General features: G+C 35.4%; 1 protein-coding gene across 5 annotated transcripts; it reads right to left on the bottom strand.

The window, feature by feature from the left end:
• Positions 1 to 2154: 2154 nt before the first annotated feature.
• On the bottom strand, positions 2155 to 20255 carry LOC103697941 (high mobility group B protein 15-like). 5 transcript variants are annotated; one of them, XM_008779883.4, is made up of 7 exons: positions 20132 to 20255; positions 19189 to 19452; positions 11324 to 11402; positions 3906 to 4068; positions 3718 to 3825; positions 2963 to 3339; positions 2155 to 2874 (listed from the first exon to the last, which is right to left on the bottom strand). In XM_008779883.4, the coding sequence occupies exons 2-7, from the start codon at positions 19431 to 19433 to the stop codon at positions 2425 to 2427; spliced, it is 1422 nt and encodes a 473-aa protein (XP_008778105.1). In that variant the 5' UTR covers positions 19434 to 19452; positions 20132 to 20255; the 3' UTR covers positions 2155 to 2424. The 5 variants fall into 5 exon arrangements, with proteins under 5 accessions (XP_008778105.1, XP_026657232.2, XP_017696272.1 ...); XM_026801431.2 differs by lacking the exon at positions 20132 to 20255 and adding an exon at positions 20008 to 20112; XM_017840783.3 differs by lacking the exon at positions 20132 to 20255 and adding an exon at positions 19535 to 19979.
• Between the last annotated feature and the right edge of the window lie 2746 nt (positions 20256 to 23001).

The raw sequence follows: 23001 nt of genomic DNA, 5'->3' as shown, positions 1-23001 counted from the left end.
CGAATGACTAGGGCCCAAGTTCACATGCTCGTCAAACTACAGCAACCTCACAGTGAATAGCTGAGGCATCGTAGGTCAAAGGACCAGTCATACAACTGCAGCATAAGTAGTCACTGACTAGTGGATAGATATCCATGTGACTACTATCTTTGGTCACGCTCAGTACCTTGTTCTCTAACAAGTACTTGCATAATCACTTCAGTGTCTCTACACCATGGACTCGAGACTCGTCCATCTGACTAAGTGATCTGTGCACTAATCTCAGCGGATCGATCACCGTCCCTCGTGATGGATCCATCGATCAGGAGCATTTAGAAATTAATCCCTAATGACATATGCCTCAAATTCTCAACTCCTTGAATTATGTATCATCATCTATTAATTTCTTGGACGATTCATGGACACATACAAACATGAATGAAAAATAAATTGTCCAATCTTATTTATTAATAAGTGTCAAATTACAAATTTATACCCCAGATTACAAATATGCGTCAGCCACGTTGGCTTCTAGGGCATACTTCTAAGACTTCTAAGATAAAAGATTAAGGCAAAGATAAAGATAATTTGATTGGATTAATTGTAGAAAGGTCACATTTACAGAGTATAATTTCACTTATTGATACTAATAGATAATAACTACATATCTTGGCAGTTCTTGTAACTAGTGCCAGGTTCCTCCACTATGCACGCTCGTCATTAGAGTTGCTCTGCAATTGTTAGACTGATAATCATAACTTTTCAATTTAAGATACAGATTTATATTTGAAATCATCCTCAAGACTGTTTTAGTTACCTCGATCTTCTCTACGTATTACGATTGACCAAAGCCAAGTTTTAGGCTTTCGATCTACTCTTGACCGAACGCTCCTCCTTCGGTCTACTCTTGGCCGAACGCTCCTCCTTCGGTCTATAACTCTACACTTGGTAAAATTTGTCGTAATCGAACTCTCTTCAGTTCAGCAAAAGGGTGGTCAAGTGAGTCTTACTTGCTCTGATTTTGTCATACCTAATTTATGTAATATGCTTGCTCTCAACTGCTAGCTGAATAGTTGAGGTGCGGTGTAAACAGCTGGCTTTGGTGTTACCTGCACTTGGTGCAGGTACGACCCCCTAACTTAGCAGGTCCATCTGTGACCTTTATTCTTCAAGCTCTTCATAACTTTCTTGGGGACCTGGAAGACCTCATCTAGGTTGATTTGCACTACAACCATCTAATATTGGATCTTCTAACGAAGTCCATAATGAAACCCACCAACTTATTAGTTTGGGACCTCGTTAAAGCAAATTCGAAGGCTAAGCTCATCAAATTCTTCTTGTTACTTTTGAGCAGATCTAGTTCCTTAACTAGAAACATGTGAAAAAAAATAATTTATTTATCTTTTCTTTCACTAAAACCAGTCACCAGAGACTTTATTAGTTAAATATGAGGTGTTTTACTCCAAGCAAACTCTAAAAATTACAGACTAATCTAGAGTCCTCAATGCCTAGCTTGAGCAAATAGTTTATTTCTTTGCATGGATTCAATATCTCCTAGTATTATTGTCAGTTTACTCAATTACTACATATGAATCAAACACTCAAATGGGTATACCCTTGTTATATACAACAACAATCATGTGATATTGTCAATTGCATTGGTTTTAGCAAGTGGGCATCCTTCTCATCTTTGATGATGGTCTCAAATTTGACTCTAAATGGTAGTACTTGCAGTATAAATTTTTGAAAAAAAATTTATAACTAAGTTTAATAAATCTTCATAAGTAGCTCATGATCAGTTCCGTCTTCTGATTATAATTCCTTTTGTATGCATATATTGGTACAGATGTTTTTTCTAGTGTGTTTGTGCGCGTCATGTAGGTGTAGAAAGTGGTCCGTCTCTTGTGTCTGGAGTACTCAGATGAAGTTGTATAAGAAATTTGAAAAATTCTGGATCACTGAAACCAGGATGGGCAGTAGAGTTTCTTTACCAAGTCACCAGCTGAGTTGGTCACCAGTGGGTGGTCTTGTCAACAATCCCTGAGAAAATGATGGGCTTTTAAATTTTTTTAAAAATAGAGAGATTTCTTCCTCTTTCCTCCTTTCCCATAACTCCTGTCAAATTCCAGCCAAAATAAGTACGCATAATGAGATAGTTTCTTAGGGCCTCTAGTATGAAAAGAAATCATCATTTCCATTCTTTATTGCTGACTTGCCAACCTAGCAATTCAGGCAGGTGATACTCAAAAGAGCAATCGGTATCTGACTGGTTGCTTCTGCCACCTCTACCAAAATATCTTTAAAAGTTTTCCATCCATAACTTGCCAATAGAAAAGAATAATTTCAAACCTACAAACTCTGTTAGATGTACGATTAAAAGGAAGAAAAGTGCTATAAGTCAATTAGAAAATCAGTCTGTGATTTGAAGTTCAATTTCACCTATAGTCACTGCTTATCAGTTGATGACTCGGTAAACTTTTTGGATTCTGCATCCTCCCTGGAACTTGGAAGGTCATTTTCATTTTCCAATTTTACTTCGTTCCTCCTCCGTAATTCAAATTCATCTCCCTCATTTGAAGGATCTGCCAAACTAGTCGACTCTGTAGCGATTCCACCAGCTTCAGGTGATGTCTCCATTTCCGCATCCTCATCTGATTTTTTATCCTCGGATTCACTACCCTCAGTACTGCTATCATTTTGATTAGCTAGAGTATTGCCACCTTCATCTGCCTCCGTTTTCAATTCTGCGTCCCCAACTGCCACCTCTGGCTCAGCAGGACGCTGTTGGATGGGCACTGCATCACTAATTACTTGGCCGGTTTTCAATCTTTCCCTGTATACTTCCATTTCACTTCTATATCTCTCCTTATCCTTCAGACCTCGGTCTTGGTATACCTGAAATTCAGATTTCATGGATCAAATTAGAATGTCCAGTTCTCAATATTATCAGAAACATCCTAGTTTTTGTTTTCTTAGTTCTTACAGCTTTTTCAGCCTCAGTTAATTTGTTCCATAGATCTCCAATCATTTTACTGATTTCTCTATCCTTCCCTGGATGGAGTGGCTTAAGCCTCGCATGCTGCTCTGCAAAAAAGAAATTATATCCACTCCTATTTGGCTTTGGATGTGTAGGGTCTCTCTTGCTCAATTTCTTCCTACGCCGGTGACGGCGAACACCCCTTGCATTGCTGTTCTCGGCAACTCCACAATATTGTGGTGCTTGGGCAGTGGTCTGTTCAGGAGTATGATAGAGGACACCTTTTAGCTTTGCAGAGCCCACAGTGACAGTGACAAAATAGCCATACTCAAATTTGCCATCGATTACTCCGACAACAGTTGGACTTGTTGGTGAGGACAGACCTAAGGCAGTCAAGGGAAGCAACCAATAAGTAATCACACAAACCTTCATATCTATCATACATAGAAGAATCATAAAACAATTAATTCATTTAAATATAAACTATGCTCATAGAGATATTGTTGCAACATATATCCAGGAACCACGAAAGAATGCTAGTTGTCTCCCCTCCGATCCCAATGAAAAATGATCCTCATTGGTTGGATGTTCCCAATCTCAAGCTCATTGAGCTCACTAGTTGGTGTCTTCCTCTGTTTAGAATGGATGATAAGAACATGTTTTACCTATTATAGAAGGCAGCAAAAGTGTAGGACTCCTCATGGAAGCAAGTTGATTATTGTAAGCAATTCAGGTTCTGATATATATTAGTTACAACTCACCATTGCTTCTCCTACGCTTCCGAGCAACCGCCTGAGTTTCAGGATATGACATCATAGGGTCAATCAACTTCTCAGATGGAACTGATGTTGCAGGTGTGTGCGAAGGAGCTGCAAAGTAAATTATGACAGATGAGAAAGCTTGGAGAAAAGAACAGAAGAAACAACTAACATATGTCCCATGTACAGACCAGTTGGAAGACAGCTCCATCCTTGAGATCCAAAGAAATAAATTTGCTCATAGTGATGTAATAGAGATATGTAATATTTGCGCAGTACAAAAGATGCATTTGTGGCTGTAGAGGGGAAACTAAAAGTAGCAGTTACTTCTCTCCATCTCCTATCTGCAATCACCTGCAAGTAAGCACGCATTAAGCACTGGTTGTAAACTTGTAATAAACTTTTGTGATTTAGAAAACAAGAACATAGGACAGGTAATCTATTTGTTTTTGAGATTTAAAAGGATGTTGGGGCATTATGTCAGATGTTTTAGTATATACATAGGGATCGAGAAAAAGCATCTCAACTTATCCCTGGAGAAATATCTTGGGACCACATTGTGCATGCTATAAACCACATAATGGCAGTACAGGGAGATAAAATCTAGGTAAGCCACATAATGGGCCTATTCGGAAATAATGCATACATCCAGTGCAAAATGGTGTAATTAATCTGTTATTCCTATTTGCTGCTTTGTGCAACTCCCTTGTGACAGTCCTCATAGCAAAGTGCAAATATATTATGAGAATAGATCAAAATGATTTAAAGGGCTCTTTGCTTGCCTGCAATTAGGCAGGTCCAATTGCAGGCATCCAAACGCGTGCATCCAAAACAACCGTTTGGATGCCTGCAATTGCAACTGCAGGCTGCATTTGAACTACAAGAACGAGTCCAAATCTTTTATTGGGATTACAGGCAAAATTGACTGCAGAACATATTATAAGATATGTTGCAATTAGAAGCAACCCTCAAGGAAGTCCCCTCACCACACTCTGACCATTGAAATTTAATATCACTGTCACATATTAAATAAATATAAATTACTTTAAAAAATAGTAAATATAAATTTACTAACAATATATATAATTACTATAATGTAAAATAAAATTTATAATATTATAGTACTATAATAATTATTGTTATAATGTTAGCAATATAACTATTATTATGAACATAACATACTTATTTTTTATTTTGTTATTATTATTATTATATCATTATATCCTAATGAATCTCATTATAATTTATAACAGTATTATATTAATAATCAAAATTAGTTTATGATAATATGATATAGTAATTATTAATAATTATAATAACACATATTATAAATATATATTATGTTTTTAATAATATATTATCAAAATATTTTATAGTGATATAATTAATATAATAGTTATCATAATAATCCAATAGTAATTTAATAATATCTTTAGTTTTATTATGATAATAAAAATAAGATGATAACTATTTCTTGGGGTAAACTTACCAGATCATTTGCAAGGTTATTATCTCTTTCAGCATTATACAACCAAATAGTTGCCATTGTAGTTGCAGTTTCCAATTACAAAAAATAAAACAAAATCAGTTTTTGCAGCTGCAACTCCAATTGCAACTGTACTTGAACTCAATGCAACTGAATTGTAGGCAAATAATCAGTGCTTAAGAACAAGATATCACAATATGAAACACTGCAGTGAGACATTCTCTATGCCATCAGATAGGCATGCTTTCTATGCTTCAAGATAGCCACTAATACTAAAAGAAACTTTTGCAAACACCTTAAAACATTTTACCACCTTTTGCCACTCTCTAATCTCTCATATTTCTAAGGATGGTGAGACATGGAGGGATATGTCCCTCAACTACCGTTCCTTAAGCATTGACTTGTTTATTAATATCAAAAAATAAAAGGAAATAATAGCTTTTCCTTGATATGACAACCTAAAGCAAGGATACTCAAATTTTTGGCCTTTCTTGTTGCAATTTACTTAGAAAAATCTAGGATATTTGATTTTCTGCCCTCACATATTCTTGGAGAGTCCAATCTTTTCATTATGTTTAACAATGCGTTAAGATATTTGGTTATGTAGATATTTAATCGTTATGCAAATTGAGAAAATCAAGATGCAATTTATAAAATTACTGATAAAATTAGATCATTTGGTAGCAGGAAATCCTATAGATTAAAAAAATTGAAGGAAAAAATTGATCAGATCATCAAAGTGTTTTCTTCCAACACCAAGGAGCTTGAACATAAAGAAACAGACATTCTTGAACAAAACTATAGATGATGAGAGATAGATAGCTAGAGAAAGAAAGAGAGAGAGAGAGAGAGAGAGAGAAATTTATTAGCAAAAACTTTGTGAGGTTGTCCATTCAGCAGAGCACAAAGCACAAGACATCATATGAAACAAACTACCATCAGTAAAATTCTCATCTGCAAGGAAAAGTGAAATTGAAAATCTGAAGAGCTTCGAAATTAGAAATAATAGTCATAATCTACATATAGTACAAGAAAGGAATAGGATAATAAAAGGCGCACTGACTAACAAGCACACCTGTGCTTGAATACATCAACACCCACAAACACCAAGGTAACATACACAACCAACTCAGATGGAAATAAACTGTTTCTATTCTTGACATAGGTATGCAACTATTTGACAGTTGCATTGCTTTAAAACTGCCTTTATTCATTTGAAAATAAGTAATTTACATTTGTCTGCACTGAGCATGTTAAAGGTCTGGGAGACTGGATATTATATCACTTCTTTTTTTGGAAAAGATATCATATCATGAACTGCAATTGTCAAAAAAAAATTCTGTTTCGCTAATGCAACCACTTGAAATAACAGAAGCTAGAAATCAATTCTTTGTAGCCACAAGAAAAATCAAAATCCATTTCATAAGGTGAAAAACATAATACTGAATTGATAAATTCTGCTACATCAAGGATACCTTCTCCCTAGTTTTATAAGATCCATAGTTTCTCCCCCAAATATATCCTTAGAAGGGACAAACAAAGTTTCTCCCCCAAATATATCCTTAGAAGGGACAAACAAACTATGTGATCCTCCCTCTTCCTATCATAGTCCCATTTCCTTTGCCACTTTGAGCTAAAAGAAGAATGTCATTCCCTCCAACAAATCTCTTCTTGCTCATGAACCCAAAAAACCGTCTTTGCTCATGCTCACATTTACAAGCAATTAAGCTTCAGTATTTTGTATCATAAGGGATTTTTGGCTTAAATTTGATATTGCAATTAACATTAAATTTTAAGTCCTTAATTTGAATAAAATATAATACACAAATAGAAATACCTAAAATATGATAAAGGAAAGATGTAGTAAAAGAAATGCATTGCAATAGCTGTTAGCATCCAAGATGACAAAAGATCCTCTTAACTGAGCATAAGATGTTTAGGAAAAAGGATGGACTGCAACAAGGGAAAAGGATTTTGTCATGGATACTAGCAAGTAAGAAAGCATATAAAATTATAAATATATCATTTTTAACTGGGAGTAGCCTTGTACGTATTCTTCTTTTTTTAACACTGTACACTTTGGTCATATAATATGTCAGGATTTCTTGGGAAAGGCTAAATCCTACACTTAAGTCTCTATGCATCTATGGATAATACATCTATTTTGAGATCATTGCAATATTGTAGTGCATTGTTCCAACATCTCCTCAAGGACATGGTAACAAAGCAAGGGACTGTCCTCATCACCTACATGACCCACATTTTGTATTATCTAAGCAGGCCAAGTTATAGAGGTTTATTTGCACTAAGAAACAAGGTTGAGACTATGATTTTCCTTTGGGAGTGGGGAGCCAAATTTATCATTATTATAACTCATAATTAGTATCTACTTGACTACATTGACTCGATGATCAATGTGGTTAAAGAAAAACTAATTGAAGTTGTTATTATCTTTTTCAACTGCTGAATAACAGAAAAAAAAGAATCTCAAATAATCACAGGGTCTACACTGTGACCATTGTAATACTTTGAATCACATGGTAGATATGATAAAAATGGGCATACATAATAAAAGAGAGGGAAAAATGACAACAAATTGGTGCATCATAGAAAGAATTTTGGATCTAAATGGTACACCCTCTAGTTTCTGCCTCTTGACAAAGATGTATAGAAGATATAGTAGTAGCAGTGTCTCTTGATGAAGATTGATGAAGATGGACACAGTAGTAGCAGTGTCTCTTGATGATTGATAAAGATGGATATAGTAGTAGTAGCGTCTCTTGATGATGATTGATGAAGATGGACATTGTAGTAGTAGTGTCTCTTGATGAAGAATAATGAAGATGGACATAATAGTAGCAGTAATGTGTCTTGATGAAGATTGAGGAATATGGAAATAGTAGTAGTAGTAGTAGTATGTTTCTTTATGAAGATTTAGTAGTAGCAGTAGTAGTTGTGTCTCTTGATGAAGATTGATGAAGATGGGCATAGTAGTAGTAGTTGTCACTACTTTAACACTTGGACTACCTTGTTTGTCCAGAACTCCCTGTTGTAGGGATTAGATCTTTTATAAAAAGATAGGAGAAACTCAGAGCATGGGTAAACCACTTTGATTTAGATATAGAAATGTTACCCATAAGAAAACAGATTGTAAATTATTCCATCAGATAACTAATAACTAAACCCCATGCAGTGTCTGTATATCAACAAAATCGCACTCTGCCCCACAAGAACTGATAAAATTCACTTTCTTAGTTCAGTTGGAAGGGATTTTGGGCTCCAATGTGATGCATATATTTTGACATTTGGGAGCTGATGGTGAAGTATATTTAGGGGGGGGGACTAGTATGCGTTTATGTGTGGGATCTGCACTAAACTAAGACTGTTTTAGAGAAAGGTGGGCCATGAGAGCTGGAAAGGAGTGGAGCAGGCGGTTATTACAAAAGATGCCCTCCAGCCTCCACTTGGCTTTGCCACTACTTGGCAAGAAGATTCTGTCCAAAATTGAAGCACCAGTGTCTTACCACTGCGGTAAAGATCACTAAGATACAATACTATACCAATATGCCTTATGCCTTTTGCTGGTGGCATGGCATTAGTGTGATGATATGCCATGTGTCATTATGTACTAGTTCGGAGGGGTAAACCGACATCAGTATCCTATCAGTGTGATACAATAAAATCCAGTAGATACCGGGACTTAATCCTTGATAGTAGCCCTTGATTGCTTATTCATTGCCTGAAGAAAGGGGCTGCACCAGCACATCCTCATGCAATGAATAACTCCTATGAAGAGAATTTCCTGCAAATTCTCATCAATGAATCTGCAGGACACTATACAGGCAAGAGAATAATATGGAGAGGACTGTGTGAGCCTCGTCATCTCCCTTGACACTTCTTTTTCATTGCATATACCAAAATCCAGGACATTTCGATCCATCAGTACATAATGAATCATCTAATAATGTTTACGGTTGTTCGTTTACTATTCATTCTCTCAAAAGAGCCAAATCTCTATAAGTTACCAGTGGTATCTGCAAATCTTTCTTGAACCCATAGAAGAGCCTACCATTTTGTAATTGTTTGGCAATTTGCAAACTTATTGGGTTAGAAGGGGTGCATTTTGTTACTTTTGATCTCCTTGACATGAAACTTCTCTTGAAACATATTTTCTTTGTTTTTGAGCTTGCACCTTGTCACTTGGTAGTATGTTGTCCGCTGTCTCTTACTTGGACCATTATGATGAGAGATTTGGCACTCTGTTGTTTTTTTTTTGTTGTTAGAATAGATTGCTGTTCAGTAGTCTTTTATTTGGCATGATATAGACAGCATGCCACTAATCATGCTGACAACAAATAGAGAGCAAATGTAGTCTAAATAATATGCAAAAAATCAAAAAAAAAAAAAACTGTATTACAAAAAAAATCCTGGAGCTATGACCTTAACATTCTATGATTCTGGATCCAGTTAAAATATATTGGCTGCAGTGCCTTGTGATAGAAAAGAATCAGCTGTTGGTCTATAATTTCAAAACCTGATATAGTTATCCAAATTAAAAAAATAATTATAAAAACAAAGTAACAGTACATTATATCAAAATTATTAGTGGAGCTCACCAAGTGCATACTCTTACCACCATCCAAAAAGAAATGAAGAGGAAAAGATGTTCAACATGTGCCCACAAAGAATTTACCTTTAGTCCCTAATTTCCAAGCCAAGTAGGCATACAGACATGCAAATGCTGAAGAAGAACCATTCAATGATGATCAGTACTGATCCTTATGCAAGCTATAATAAACTGTTGGCAGGAGAGTATCATAGTAATCAAAAACCACTAGCATTAAAATGGAAAAGTGAATCAGGGCTATGAGGTACCGTATAAGTAATCATTTTGAACCATCTGATCATAAAAAACTTTTGATTGGATTTTTGGTGTTGAACTTAAGCTATTCGTACAATGAATAACTTAAGATATGGTTAATGTAAGATAGGGAAGATCATACTTGAAAAAGATTTCACTCAGTCTCTTCCAAGCTTAAGCTATACGAATGATGAATCTTCCATCTTTGCCATTCCAAATGATTTGAGCTTAAAGTTCACATCATGTGATGCAAGCTTTCCTACCACTTCAAAAAATAAAATATTATAAACAGACAGGAAAAAAGTCAAATATTTATCACCAAACTCCTTAGTGGGCTGAAGCTAGAAAGTTTTAGACCAACCATTATTCAAGCCAGCGTCCCTTGGATGATAGATAACAGCAGCAGTGAACATATAGTAGTTCTAATAAGAATTAATAGATTGCGCAGCGAGGGGGAGGGCCATCCATAAGCAAATTTCCAGTCTCCACTCTATACCACAAGATCTTATTAATATTAAACATATTCACCAATTGACTGCCCCTCACTGATGTTGGTGAAGCAGAAATCTTATGCAATGCCTTATTGGCATTCGCACGTTCATTTAAGAAATGCAACTATCTGCCCATTTTCCTAGATTAATGTGTTGTGAGAAAATTCTAATTTTTAAATATTACACCAGTCATGACTATAAATAAGTTACCAATATCAGTATGTTAAAGACATTAATTGTAACATGAAAAGCTAATCTGTCATTTAGAGAAACATATAGAACTTGAATATGGTGAGATTGACAGCAGGTATAAACCCTAGTAAAAGATAATGACAGTGAACATTGCATACAACACAAGAGAAACTACACTTGGTAAGGGACTGCCCGGATGAAAAAATAGGGAATAAATTACATTATTGGTACATGCCATGCACATGGTAATATAAGGACAAATTCAATAAAGGAAAGAATTTCTAATACTTCAAATCTTCCAGACATATATATCATTTATGAGTTTTTCAGATTTTCCATTATGATAGACTAAGATAATAAGATCATTATTTAGCAAGCACGTAGCCAATGTCAATGTGATTTCTCCAATTCATTGTTGAATTGATATTCTGCACCTTACAGTTACTGAGACACAAACTTCAGAAACAATGGTATCATTCCACAGATATTAAGCCATGCCAATTTAAAATATAAACTAACTAATAAATCAGTACCAACAATAAGGAGTTGATGAAGATCTAGTTTTTATTGAATTCATACCTTTTCAATACCTCCTCGCGATGTAACCTCCATAAAGAGTCGATGAAGATCTAGTTCCCTTCCGCCTATGGTTGGCACCCTAGAAAACAAACATCAAAAACACCATTTTTAAGGTCAGAGATGATATATGAACCCATATTAGCAAGAGAAAAAAAATATAACAGTCCTTATTGGTCAAACAAGCAAGAATCTTTTGGTCATCCCCTTTATTGACATATAAAATCAACTAAAAAATAATACAGGCACCAAGGTTTGAGCAGTATGGTGCACATGTTAATCATGTAAGAGAGGACTATCAGAGTACAGGTTCTTGGTCTGTGCTGGATAATGTGTGCAAAGATGGTAGTTGCATTAATTCCTGTTGCTTTATAAAATAAATATCATGAATATACAGGGTAAGATTTCAGCCCCTAGAAGGATTGGGGGCAGAGAAAAGAAACTGTTCCCATGGTTTTGTAATTTGTAGACTAGGAGATTTCCTTACTATAGAGCAAGATGTTTTTCATTCTTTGTAACAAATTATAAAAAGTTATCCTTAAAATGTATAAACAAAACAAACATGATACCTTAGAATGTAAAAATTTCATCATGGTCCTAATTCACCAACTTCTCTACATCCCTCAGTACTTGTAAATCATTTTCCTTGTGTTCTACTATTTTATGCCTTGTGTCAACTATCTCCAGAACTTTGCTCTTTAATACCGCAGCCAACAGTATCAACAAAATCACAAACAAGAATTTGAAAGAAGACTTAAGAAAACACAAATCTATTTAATATATATATCTGTTTCATTAATATGTGGTGTTGCAGCACCTATAGTTTGTAATCAATTACCCAAACAAGCACTCAATTATAATCACCCTGTAGAATTAGGAGTTATTTTCCTTAACTTTGGGTGTTACTATTAGATGTTAGGAGAACGACATGGTTTTCTTCTAAAGTAGTCTTGGGAAATACCTTTGTTTGATTTAATACGATACTACATGGTTGATTAGTAGTTAGGCTTTTCCTCTTCTATCTTTTCCTTTTTCTTCTTGTTTGTGTGTGTGTGTGTTTTGGGGGAAGGGAGGTGGTTACAGGCACAGAAATAATTCAGTTCTCATAAGAGCTGACTAGTCAATGACTAAATAAAACGAAAAGCGGCACACGGCTTTTTTTCATTAATTCAAGGACCATCTTTCAAGGAATTAGAAGGGAAAGACATTTCTGCATAAGATAAATTAGGAAATAAAGGTGGTTAAAGTGGGTGCGGAGATACAACACCACGCCAGGTTGCCCATGATGCATAAGTGGACAACTGGAATAGTGTAATTTAGGTTTGAAAGCAATTTCAATTTTTTTTGCTGTTCTCAAGTCCTGAGAGCTGAACAACAAATAACAAAACCAAATTTATGGGAAAATGCTTGATTAAAAAATTCACCCTAGGATTTTTAGGTCTAAGCTGAGAAATCTGTAGTAGATTTGCTGCCATAATTTAGTAAGTAATGAACACAAAAATGAACAGAATGCAGCAAATTTAATTTTAGAAATCACCAACAGCAGAAACAGGAGTGCAACTTAAGAGAAATAATGAAATATATGCACATATCAAATCTAACAAACCATAAAGTAGAGATTTAGTATTCATTGATTGAAATCTGATAGCAAACTAAACAATATCAGCAGAAAAAAATAATGGAGCATGATTAGAAGATGAAGAAGAAAGAGTTTGATAGACATAGAAGGAACAAGCAAGAGGGGAGAAGGGAATTTATTAGACCAATCAACCACTATCCCTTTCCAATTTGAGTCTCTGTAGGATGCAATTACAGCAGATAGACTCAATCATTATGTAAAAACTTTATACAAGCACCTAGTAAACTAATCCTCTCACCCATTACATCCTGCCTTGATGCACAAAAGTAATTTTCAAAAATTGTTGCATTAATCTCCCCTTCCTTTAGAAACTCAAACCCCTTGAGTTAGGGAAGGGACCCAACAAGCCACCTCCACCCAAGCTGCCACATTCTAGAAGGAATATCCTGACGATATACTTTAACTTCATTGGTCGAAGATCCTTGGTGGGTACTTCTATCATGCTAAGGCCTCCATGCTGGAAGGAGTATGTCTCTGAAAAGCTATCATGCTGCAACTTTTAGTCGAAAAGCCATGGTCATCCTAGGAATATGTGACATATTTTAACTGTCATCACATCACACTACACAATCCATGGACCCTCCAATGAAATAAGTGACCATACACCGCTCATGGACTTTTGGATTAGTCATTGCGCAACCTAACCTTATAGGGATTAGGTTGTGACTCAATCTTCAGCTTCAACATATAAAAAGCATCTCCAGGGATTACATTTAAGCAGTTACCACAACTAATCACTAATTTGTAGCTGTCCCTTACATCGTATTCTCATCTAGAAAATATTGTTTCACCTCCAATCTTCATAATCATCTTCATGATGTGGAGTCAAAAGAGGTTGGAGAATAATGCAATGAAGTATTTCATCATCCTCACTGCTGACACTCTTTTCTTCATCACTTTCTTCTGCTTAGGCAACCACTTTGGCCTTCTCTTCGAGGCTAGTGATGGAAACAAGTAGGCCTTATCTGCAAGCTTTATGTGCCAATTCAGGCATTATACAGAGAAGTGATTGTATCCTTTGCGAGTGATGCATTAAATTTTCACCCTAGATTTTGAACTTGCACCCTTCTCACTGTTCATGACTTCATGTGCCTTCTTGATATCAACTATGGAGGCTATTTGCATCTTCAGTTAGCTTAATCCTAGTGTTAGACATTCAAATCTCAAGAAATTTTAAAGAAAAAGTAAATGTTAGGATTCTTGATTTACAATTTTCATAGAAGCCATAAATGTGTAAAACTTATTAATAGTTAGTTTGGAGGAGATTTCAGGTTCAAACCCAGCAATACATTCAGAACAGAACATCCTCAACCCATGGAAACTTGAATCTAGTTGCTAGGGTATAGAGCTGATTGTTAGGAGTCATGAATTAATGGGTCATGGCCGCTTTTAATTTGATCCTATAGGTGGTAGCATAATGCAGCTACAGATGTTTGGTCCACCATATATACACCATATATATGCTGTCAACCTCATTTCAGCAAATAAAAATCAACACTCCTCTGCATGTCGATACCACTCGAAGTAGCTTTAAGACCATAAAATCTAATCTAGGAAGACCTAGAGATCACTATCCGTCATGAAAATCAATCATCTGAAGTCTTGCTACATGGAAATCTAGATCACTGCCCAATTTTGATGTATTTGAGCTCTAGGATTTTCAATTTAAAGGATCATTGATAGAAGAGTTTTTTTTGTCATCTGAGGAAGATTTTACTAATATCCTCTCAAAGATGGGCAACTTGTTTCAAGACCTCATAGTATTGGACAAAGGCCTCAAACCTATTGTTTAATGTGGTTTTGGAGACCATGGTGGGAAACTGAGAAAAGAGACCCAAGAAAGAAAGGGAAAGAAGGCGAAAGAAGCAGCAAGGGTGGCCCAATACCAACTGATGCAGGACCACTAAAGGTTAGCCTGCAACGCATAAAAGGACCCCCTAGAGTAGGAACAACTTAGGGTTTAAAATAATTTCGCCGCTTGCTATCTAAATCCAAAGAACAAGAAAGTAAATAACAGAATCAATAATATGTAAATGATGTACCAAAATTTCTGTGCTCAGATTTTTGTAGAGGGAAGATGACAGCATAAAGAACCTAAGAGATCTAGAGCTTAACTAAAAACCCATTATAGATTTGCAACCAGATTCAGTAAACAATGAACATAAAAATAAACTGAATAGAAAAAAATCAGTAGCAAATTGCAAATAGAACAAAGAATAAACGAGTAGAATTAGAGGAGGAAAAAATGAGAGATTGATAAAGATTGAAGGAACAAGGGATAGAGGAGAAGGGAAGGCTGAATCGTGGCCAAAGTTTTCTTTATTTCTTCTTAAAATTACATCAAACTTGAACACCCAAAATGCTCTATAAGACCAATCATATTCTTATCCTTCTAATCTAAGTCTACCTAGGACTTCTTTGTGGTATCTACACTCCCCTCCAAAATTGCCATGACCAGACATTTGTTAAGAACCAATTAAAAATCCCAAGTAATCTTGACACTGCAGCAAACATTGTACAAGGTACACCATCTCGGTACCGGGCTCTGTACCAGTGCCACCCTATCGCTACGTTGGCACGCCCGATATGGAGGTCGGTTCGGCATACCAAGTATCGGTATGCCCCCCATACCGTATACCGTTACCAAACCGGTATGGTACGGTACGCTCCGTATCACTCGGTTTGGTACGGTATGGCATACCATAATTGTACATGCTACAACTATGTAAATATTTTATTCTTTTTGAGTAAATATGCTCTGTGAATATTAAAAGTTGTTTTCTATTTTAGTTTAATATGATAGAAAACAAAAGGCATGGTAGAATGGGTCAACAAAAAGACCTACATTTGGTAACTAATATTGCCACAAGACACATGAGGCTCAAATAAACACTAAATCGTGGCCATCTAGTGAATCATTGGTTATGAACTTATGATCTTATTCTATTCTGCGACAAAACATGTTGTTGGCCCAAGATTTCCTCCCTTCATCTTCAACAAGCAATTGAAGCCCTCCATCATGTAAACACTTGATCAAAACACCCCCTAACCTGATTCTTTCACCCATTATGGTTTCTATTTGTGTGCCTGAAACAATCTTCAAGCATTGTTGCATCATGACCAACACTCAGGTGTTTGAATAATTAAAGAAACATTTTTCTCTTTTTTTTCGCTAAAGAACATTTTTCTCTTTTGTTATTTATTTTTGCAGGGGGGTGGGCAGGAGGGGGGTGCAGTGGCAGGGGAGTATCTTCAAGAGTAAGGGAAGGAACCCTTGCCACCCCATCACTTCCTCTCTAAGCAAATCTATTGATGATTTCATTCCAAAAAAGGAAAATTGTATGTATAACAATATATAGATACTTCCAAAAAACCATGTTCTTGTCTTCCTTATTTACCTTTTTGAGGCATCATAGATCCAAATTACTTCAGCACATCAAACCAAAATTCTTTTTGGTATCAGAGCAGAATCTCCAAGTGCTTTATAAATTTGTCTATCCTATGTAGAACTTCGTCATATGAGGAATCATGACACAAACTATCCACAAAGCAAACATCAGTCCTTAAAGATGGGGAAAATGGTTTCTATAGGGAGTGTAAAATATCATAAATTATTAAGGCCCCGTTTGGCAAAGCAGTCCAGTTTCCTTTTAAACTAGAACCAACTTCAACATCCAAAATGTCTAAAATCAGATAAGAAAGGACAGTTCACATTTTATTTAATTAGGTGAAGCTTGTTATATCATTCATCTAAAATGTCTCACAAGTAAATATCAAAATATCTACGAGGTACTATCTATGTGGCATTAGCTGACTGTTCAACTAGACAGAACCCATATGCAGTAGGAGCAAAAAGGGGAACCAATCAGAATTAATTGAATATAATGTTCATATAATAAACCACCTAAATTATTAAATAATACCACGACAACCAGCGCTTGACTAGATTTCCAGAAAGGCCTTAGCCATAACATTTAGATCTTCCCTGCTAGAAAACTGAAGGTTTTTCTTCACAGAGTATTTTTCTTACAAGCAAATTCCGATAACTGAAACCGAACTTTGAATTCTTAAATTTATATTAAAATTGCAATATAAATTTAAATATAGAATAAGTAGAAGATTTGAACCATAGTAATAGATAAAACCAATCAGAATTTGTTGGATAAACCAACAGTTGTAGAATGCAACTAAGGCATTCTGAGAAGAATGCACATTAGCTACAAGTTCTTGGATTCTCAATATTATCCAAATGAAATAAAATTCAGCCAATCAGTCTGATTAACTTTGTTAAGAATTTTATATGCTTTATGGAATGATTTATCGTATCATCCAATCACTAGTCTTCTATCAATATTAAGATCAAAATTAACATTTTTACATTGTATTTGAGTGTGTTAAAACCACATCAGTTCTTAAATTTAGTATTAGGCATCTGAGCATACTTTCTTCATATCTAGTATTATATTGGTGATAATGTGGTCTAAATTAATCCCTTACGGACAGTAATCGACTCTTTCATTAGTTATGAGCACATACAAATATTGACTACTCGAAAAACAAGTGGAAGTTCACTTGACTTCCTTTCTCATACAGCAGTTTTAGTTGATATCTCGCCTGGGAAATAATTTTCAAATCTGCATTATTGATGTGCAGCTTTTAACTGACTAAATTAAGAAACCAAGCTGTTAATCCATGATTATCTTTTACTAAACTAAGTTTTAACATTAAAATATTCTCTCTTTTTTATTCTGTTGCATATTATTATTCAAATCTTCTCTTCTATTGGTAGAGTTTCTGAATTCTGATGCATCAAGGTATCCTGCAGGTGAAAGAACTAATCTCTGCCTAAAAATGATGAGATATTCTTTTTCTTTGCAACAGTTATCCATGAAGATGAATGATGTTTCAATGCTGTGATCAGAACAATGAGATATTTTAACACTAGTTTAGTTATAGCATTTGGGAGTCAGGACCTTGCATGACACATTATATAAAATTTCCTCTTCAGGACCCATCCTTCTTTAAGGACTTCTCCAGCCTTCATTAACCTATTAAAAACAACCTTTTGAATCTTTCCGAAAGACGTGCAGGTTAAAGGTATGTTAAAGTGGAGAACTTTGCTGATATCAAGATCACTACTGATTCTATTTCATCCATCTAATACAACCATTTAAGAATACTTTGATATCTAAATGATCTCCTAGGATGCCATTTTAAGATGAAAGGTCTTGGGGAAATAACTTTATTAGGTCCTGCTCTTATTAACTTGTTAAAGTCATTCCCCTGCCATATACATATTCCACCATTATATATATCTCTTGGGAGACAAACTAATAAACAACAACGAACAACTAAGTAAATTTGAGCAATACTATGAAGTTATGGGTGATGGTGATCAAGCAAATAAGAAGAGCAACGAAAATGAACTCCAAAATCCATGTGGATTACCAGAAAAGTCTTGACAAAGGAATTTGTGCCCTCTATTGAGTGGAGGTCATAGTTGTGACCTCTGTGTCTAGATTCCGAACTGCAGCTTAATGGCAGGAGCAGCATTGTTTTGTTTTCAGTTGTGGCATGATATACATAACACAGAGGCTTGGAGTAATGACACATGGATCCATGAATGTCGCTGTTTAACAATTAACTCATTTTTAAAGATGATTCTGTTCAATACTTGAAGAGGTAATGGGTGTACATAAAATAGCAAAAAATGATTTAAAAGGCAATTCATGAACAGAACAATATTTGTCGGTTACACACTGGACTAGTGTAGCAGTTAAGGCTCTTAATGCAACAAATTATGATTCAACTGGTAAAGATAAAAACAGCAAAGAGTTATTACGCATAAAAATTTAAAAATCATAAAGCAACAATAATCCATATTCCCTCAATTAACATCTAAGAAGAACTTTGTCTTTGTATCATCAACCATTATCAAATAGATTTTTCTATGTTTGACCTAACAAAATTGTGAAAAGCAGAAGCTATCGTCCAAAAGGATGGTGCAGTGCAGACACAAACAACTGGGAAATTTATGAAAGACTTGTTAATGTAACACAGACCTTTTACTTCTCGCTTAGGACATATGCCTGTTTACATGGGGAAAGGACATGAATAAATGCATAAAGAATTTCAGATAGGCTAGAAACATGACCAAAAAAACTAGAACCAATTAGTCTAAAATCGAGCAAAATAAGAGGCATAACAGCCAAGAATATATCTGTCTTACATGAATTTAGTTCCTAACGTAGCATGCAGCTTCTCAAGCGTTTCCCGAAACAACTCTGGATTGGCAATGACCTCTTCATACTTCGCCAGCGGCTTTGGATAGGGTATATAATTTGCAGGATCTCTTCCTTCCATCACCTGGTCCGATTCAGATCTTGACACCAACTGCTTTCCCTTGTCAGGATCCGCCGTATCTTTTCCCTTCTCAGACAACTTTTCTGCGACCCCAACCCTCGTCTCGCTCATCTCGTTCCAACTTTGATATCTACACATAAGCAACACGATTAAATAAGAAACTTGACCCAGACAAACATCGCAAGGAAATCATGCTCCGGTGATAGGAGAACCAAGTCGAGCACGAGATCCAGAACGCAATATAGAAACTGGTTGCGGCTGGCCGGTCACGGTGAAAAATTGTGCAGGTGAACCCGGAAAGCCATAGAAACCTTCAAGAAGCTCCGAGACAAATCGAAACCCCATGGTATCAAGACACTGATCTCTACAAGAACTCTAAATCCTTCTTCAGGCCCTTCTTTCCTTGATGGGTAACAAGGACGCCTGTTCTGCCTTCTTTCGGCGGGAGGACATGTTCAAATTCCTGAATCCCATTAATCCAATCTAAACCAAATATACCTCACCACAAATCTAACTTGAGATCAATAAAAAAAAAAAAAGTTTGTTTTGACACCAAGGGGATCATTAAAATAAAATATTATCACATAGCAGTCAATTTCCAAATTATTATTTGTTTACTGTAACAGAGCAAGGAAACTAGTGGCTTTGTCAATGGAGGCAGGGAGAGAAAAAGTAAAGCACTCACATTATAAAATATAATAAACATGAGCACCCATTTATCTTCTCCAACAGTACCCAAAGCCAAAGGAAACATGCACCCGAAACTAACGAGGGGAAAAAAAAGAATAAAATAAGATTTGAATACCAACCCTTAACTAAACATGCATTTCTACAATGAGAGCCCGACCCGAGATTTTGGGAAATGAGGATAGAAGGGAATGGTCACTTAAGGAAAGAGAGGAAGAGAATGCTCCCATGTATTGTGCCCTCTCTTTTGGGAAATACATTTATTACGGGATGGAAGGAGGTCAGATATTGTGAGGTTGCCAGAGATTAGAAACAACGTGTCGCATTCAGGCCTTAGCCCCAACGGCAACACCCCTCGTCACGAGGATAACCACGGGTGTCATTTTCCATCCGTCCGCATAACATTTTCCATGCCACCGCGTTCTTCGCTGAGCGAGCGGACGGGATCCGTTCCTAGGGCAAGACGGGATTGCAGATATTTGTCCGCATAATACTTTTTTATGCGTTCGTCCGGTTGGGATAGATGCCGGTGGGGCTTGGGGAGGACGTGGTGTGCGGTTGCGGGAAAGCTTAGAAAAGTTTAAAAGTAAATGACGCATTTAGATTGTTGGACCGGGTCTGCCGCGACCCCTGGCACGCGCTGTGACAAAATGATGGTTTCTGCGATTTTTATTGATTTAGAAAATATTTGAGGACAAGCTTATCTACTAACGTTATTCATGGAAACTCTGTGTTGACTTCCAAAATATTTGAGGCTAAGCTTATCTACCAATGTTATTCATGGAAACTCTCTAAAAAATACATGACTCTTGCATCATGTTCCTCTGCCGTTTATGTAGCGTATGCTATTTTTTTTTTGGAACAACATTATAGATTGGCACAAAAATATCTTTATGTGATGGATACTCCAACAATCTTAAAATTCTAAATTAGATGCTAATGTGAGTTGATAGATCAGTTTATCTCGGTCAGCTTGGAAGACTGAAAAAAATTTAAGATAATGTATCAGATATGTAGTGAGAGAGATGTTTGAAACGATGGCTAATCTGTATTTTACCTTTTTTAAGAGAAAGCTAATCTATATTGTATTAAAAAGAGCAATTCTGCCTTATGCATCTCCTTTTTTTTTAATTATAATATTTATTGACTTTAAATACAATATTATTTAAAATCAATATTCTATAATAATCCAAATATTAGAAAAATCATAGCCAATTACTTAGATATCTCTCATACTTATCCTTTTAGGGGTTACATTTCTGTACTTATCTTTTACCCAACATTATCACTTTCACAATGCTATATGGTTAATCCAATTTGGGTTGTAATAATAATATGTATATGTGTGTGTGTGTTAGGACTTTTGATAACCGTTACATCTTCTAATAACTAAATATGCATTTACACATGCCTAGTGAACTAGTTTATAATATAATAAATAGATTGAGTTTCTTTTGGTCTACAAATTTATTTTAAAAATAAAATGTTTTTTTCTTTTTTTAAGAAAGAAATGATATTAACTTTCTTTATATACATATTTTTTGGTAGAGCTTGCATAAATATTATTGAAAAATTAATTTGTAATGTCCTATGACCAGTATGTAAATCATATAACATAGTACCTAATAATTTTAAAATCATTGACAAGCTATCTAAATTAACAATCTATAATGGCGAACATAATATATATACACCTCTAGAAATACCTAAAATTCAAAAATCATATGTTTTGGAGACCTGTAACCTTCATGTCATGTAGGTATAAAATCAGCGAAATGAATTGCACTGCTATACAAAGATACATGCTAGGAATTATAAATTGAAAATCAATATCATTGATTAGATTTATATGACAAGAATAGTTTTGTCTAGGCCTAATATAACTACAGTGCTAAAAAAAACATTGGTATGTTTAAATTCCATAGTTTTTGCTGAATAGATACTAGCAAACATGCAATCAAAGTACTAAAATCATCCATGAAACATATATCAAACTGTCAAAACCATCCATTTTTACACTTATAATTAGTGTTTAATCTAGAGAGCACCCAAAAATATGATTTGGAGATTCACAATTGATTTGATAATTTATTATTTTTGTGTTTTAGTAAACATTAAAAGCATTTAACATTTGGTAGTCCATTAGGGCCCATCAGCTTACTGGAAACAAACTATGCACTATTAGAACTAATTGGATGATGCATTAACCGCCACCATAAGAAATCCGGTGGTAATCGCTTAGCTCCTCAAGGCTTCAGACCTTATTCCAAGGTGAACTCCAAATCTAGAGCAATTGACAACAAACCTTCACACCATCAGATCATCTGATGGTGCCATAACAAGTATTCCAAACCATTGGAATAGAAAGTCTTCTAGAAGGGCGAGAGTGGCAAGATAGCTTAGTTTAGTTAGCTTAAGAGATGCTTTTTGTTGTTCTTTCCGAACTACAAGGGTACCCTAGTATCCCTAGTTTCATAAGAGACTCAAAAGCTTACAAATACCTTCTCACTTGTACTCAAAATTGATCATCAAAAAAACAATAAAGTTTCTCTTTTTTCAAGTGCACTCTAATGTTCTATTTCTATATCATGACCCTGGTGAATTATAGGAAACTATAACACAGCTAGTTGACGGAGTTCTTATTAAAGTAGGATTGCCCTAAAAGCTATTTGCATATAGTTGTAAGTACTATTTGGATTGATACATGAATTTTTCTCTTCATGATCACTTAACATTATAGATTATGTGCTCCATATAGGCTATAAAGCCAAAAAAGGGTCCACAAATGCTTCAGAGGAGTTATCCAAGCGGTCAAGTATATATCGTAGAGACGATTAGATATTCCTAAGTTGGTGAATTATATTTGTTGCCCAAGAAGACAACCCAAGAGGGGGGGGGGGGGGGGGGGGTGAATTGGGTTTGGATTAATTCTCGACCAATTAAAAACTCTGATTAGTAATTAACTAAATCTATTGCAAGCAAATTGGTTAAG

Source organism: Phoenix dactylifera, unplaced genomic scaffold (assembly GCF_009389715.1).
Source record: "Phoenix dactylifera cultivar Barhee BC4 unplaced genomic scaffold, palm_55x_up_171113_PBpolish2nd_filt_p 000584F, whole genome shotgun sequence".
NCBI classification, from domain to species: Eukaryota; Viridiplantae; Streptophyta; class Magnoliopsida; order Arecales; family Arecaceae; genus Phoenix; species Phoenix dactylifera.
The sequence above is the reverse complement of the archived record's forward strand: the minus strand, read 5'-3'. Positions and strand labels throughout refer to the sequence as shown.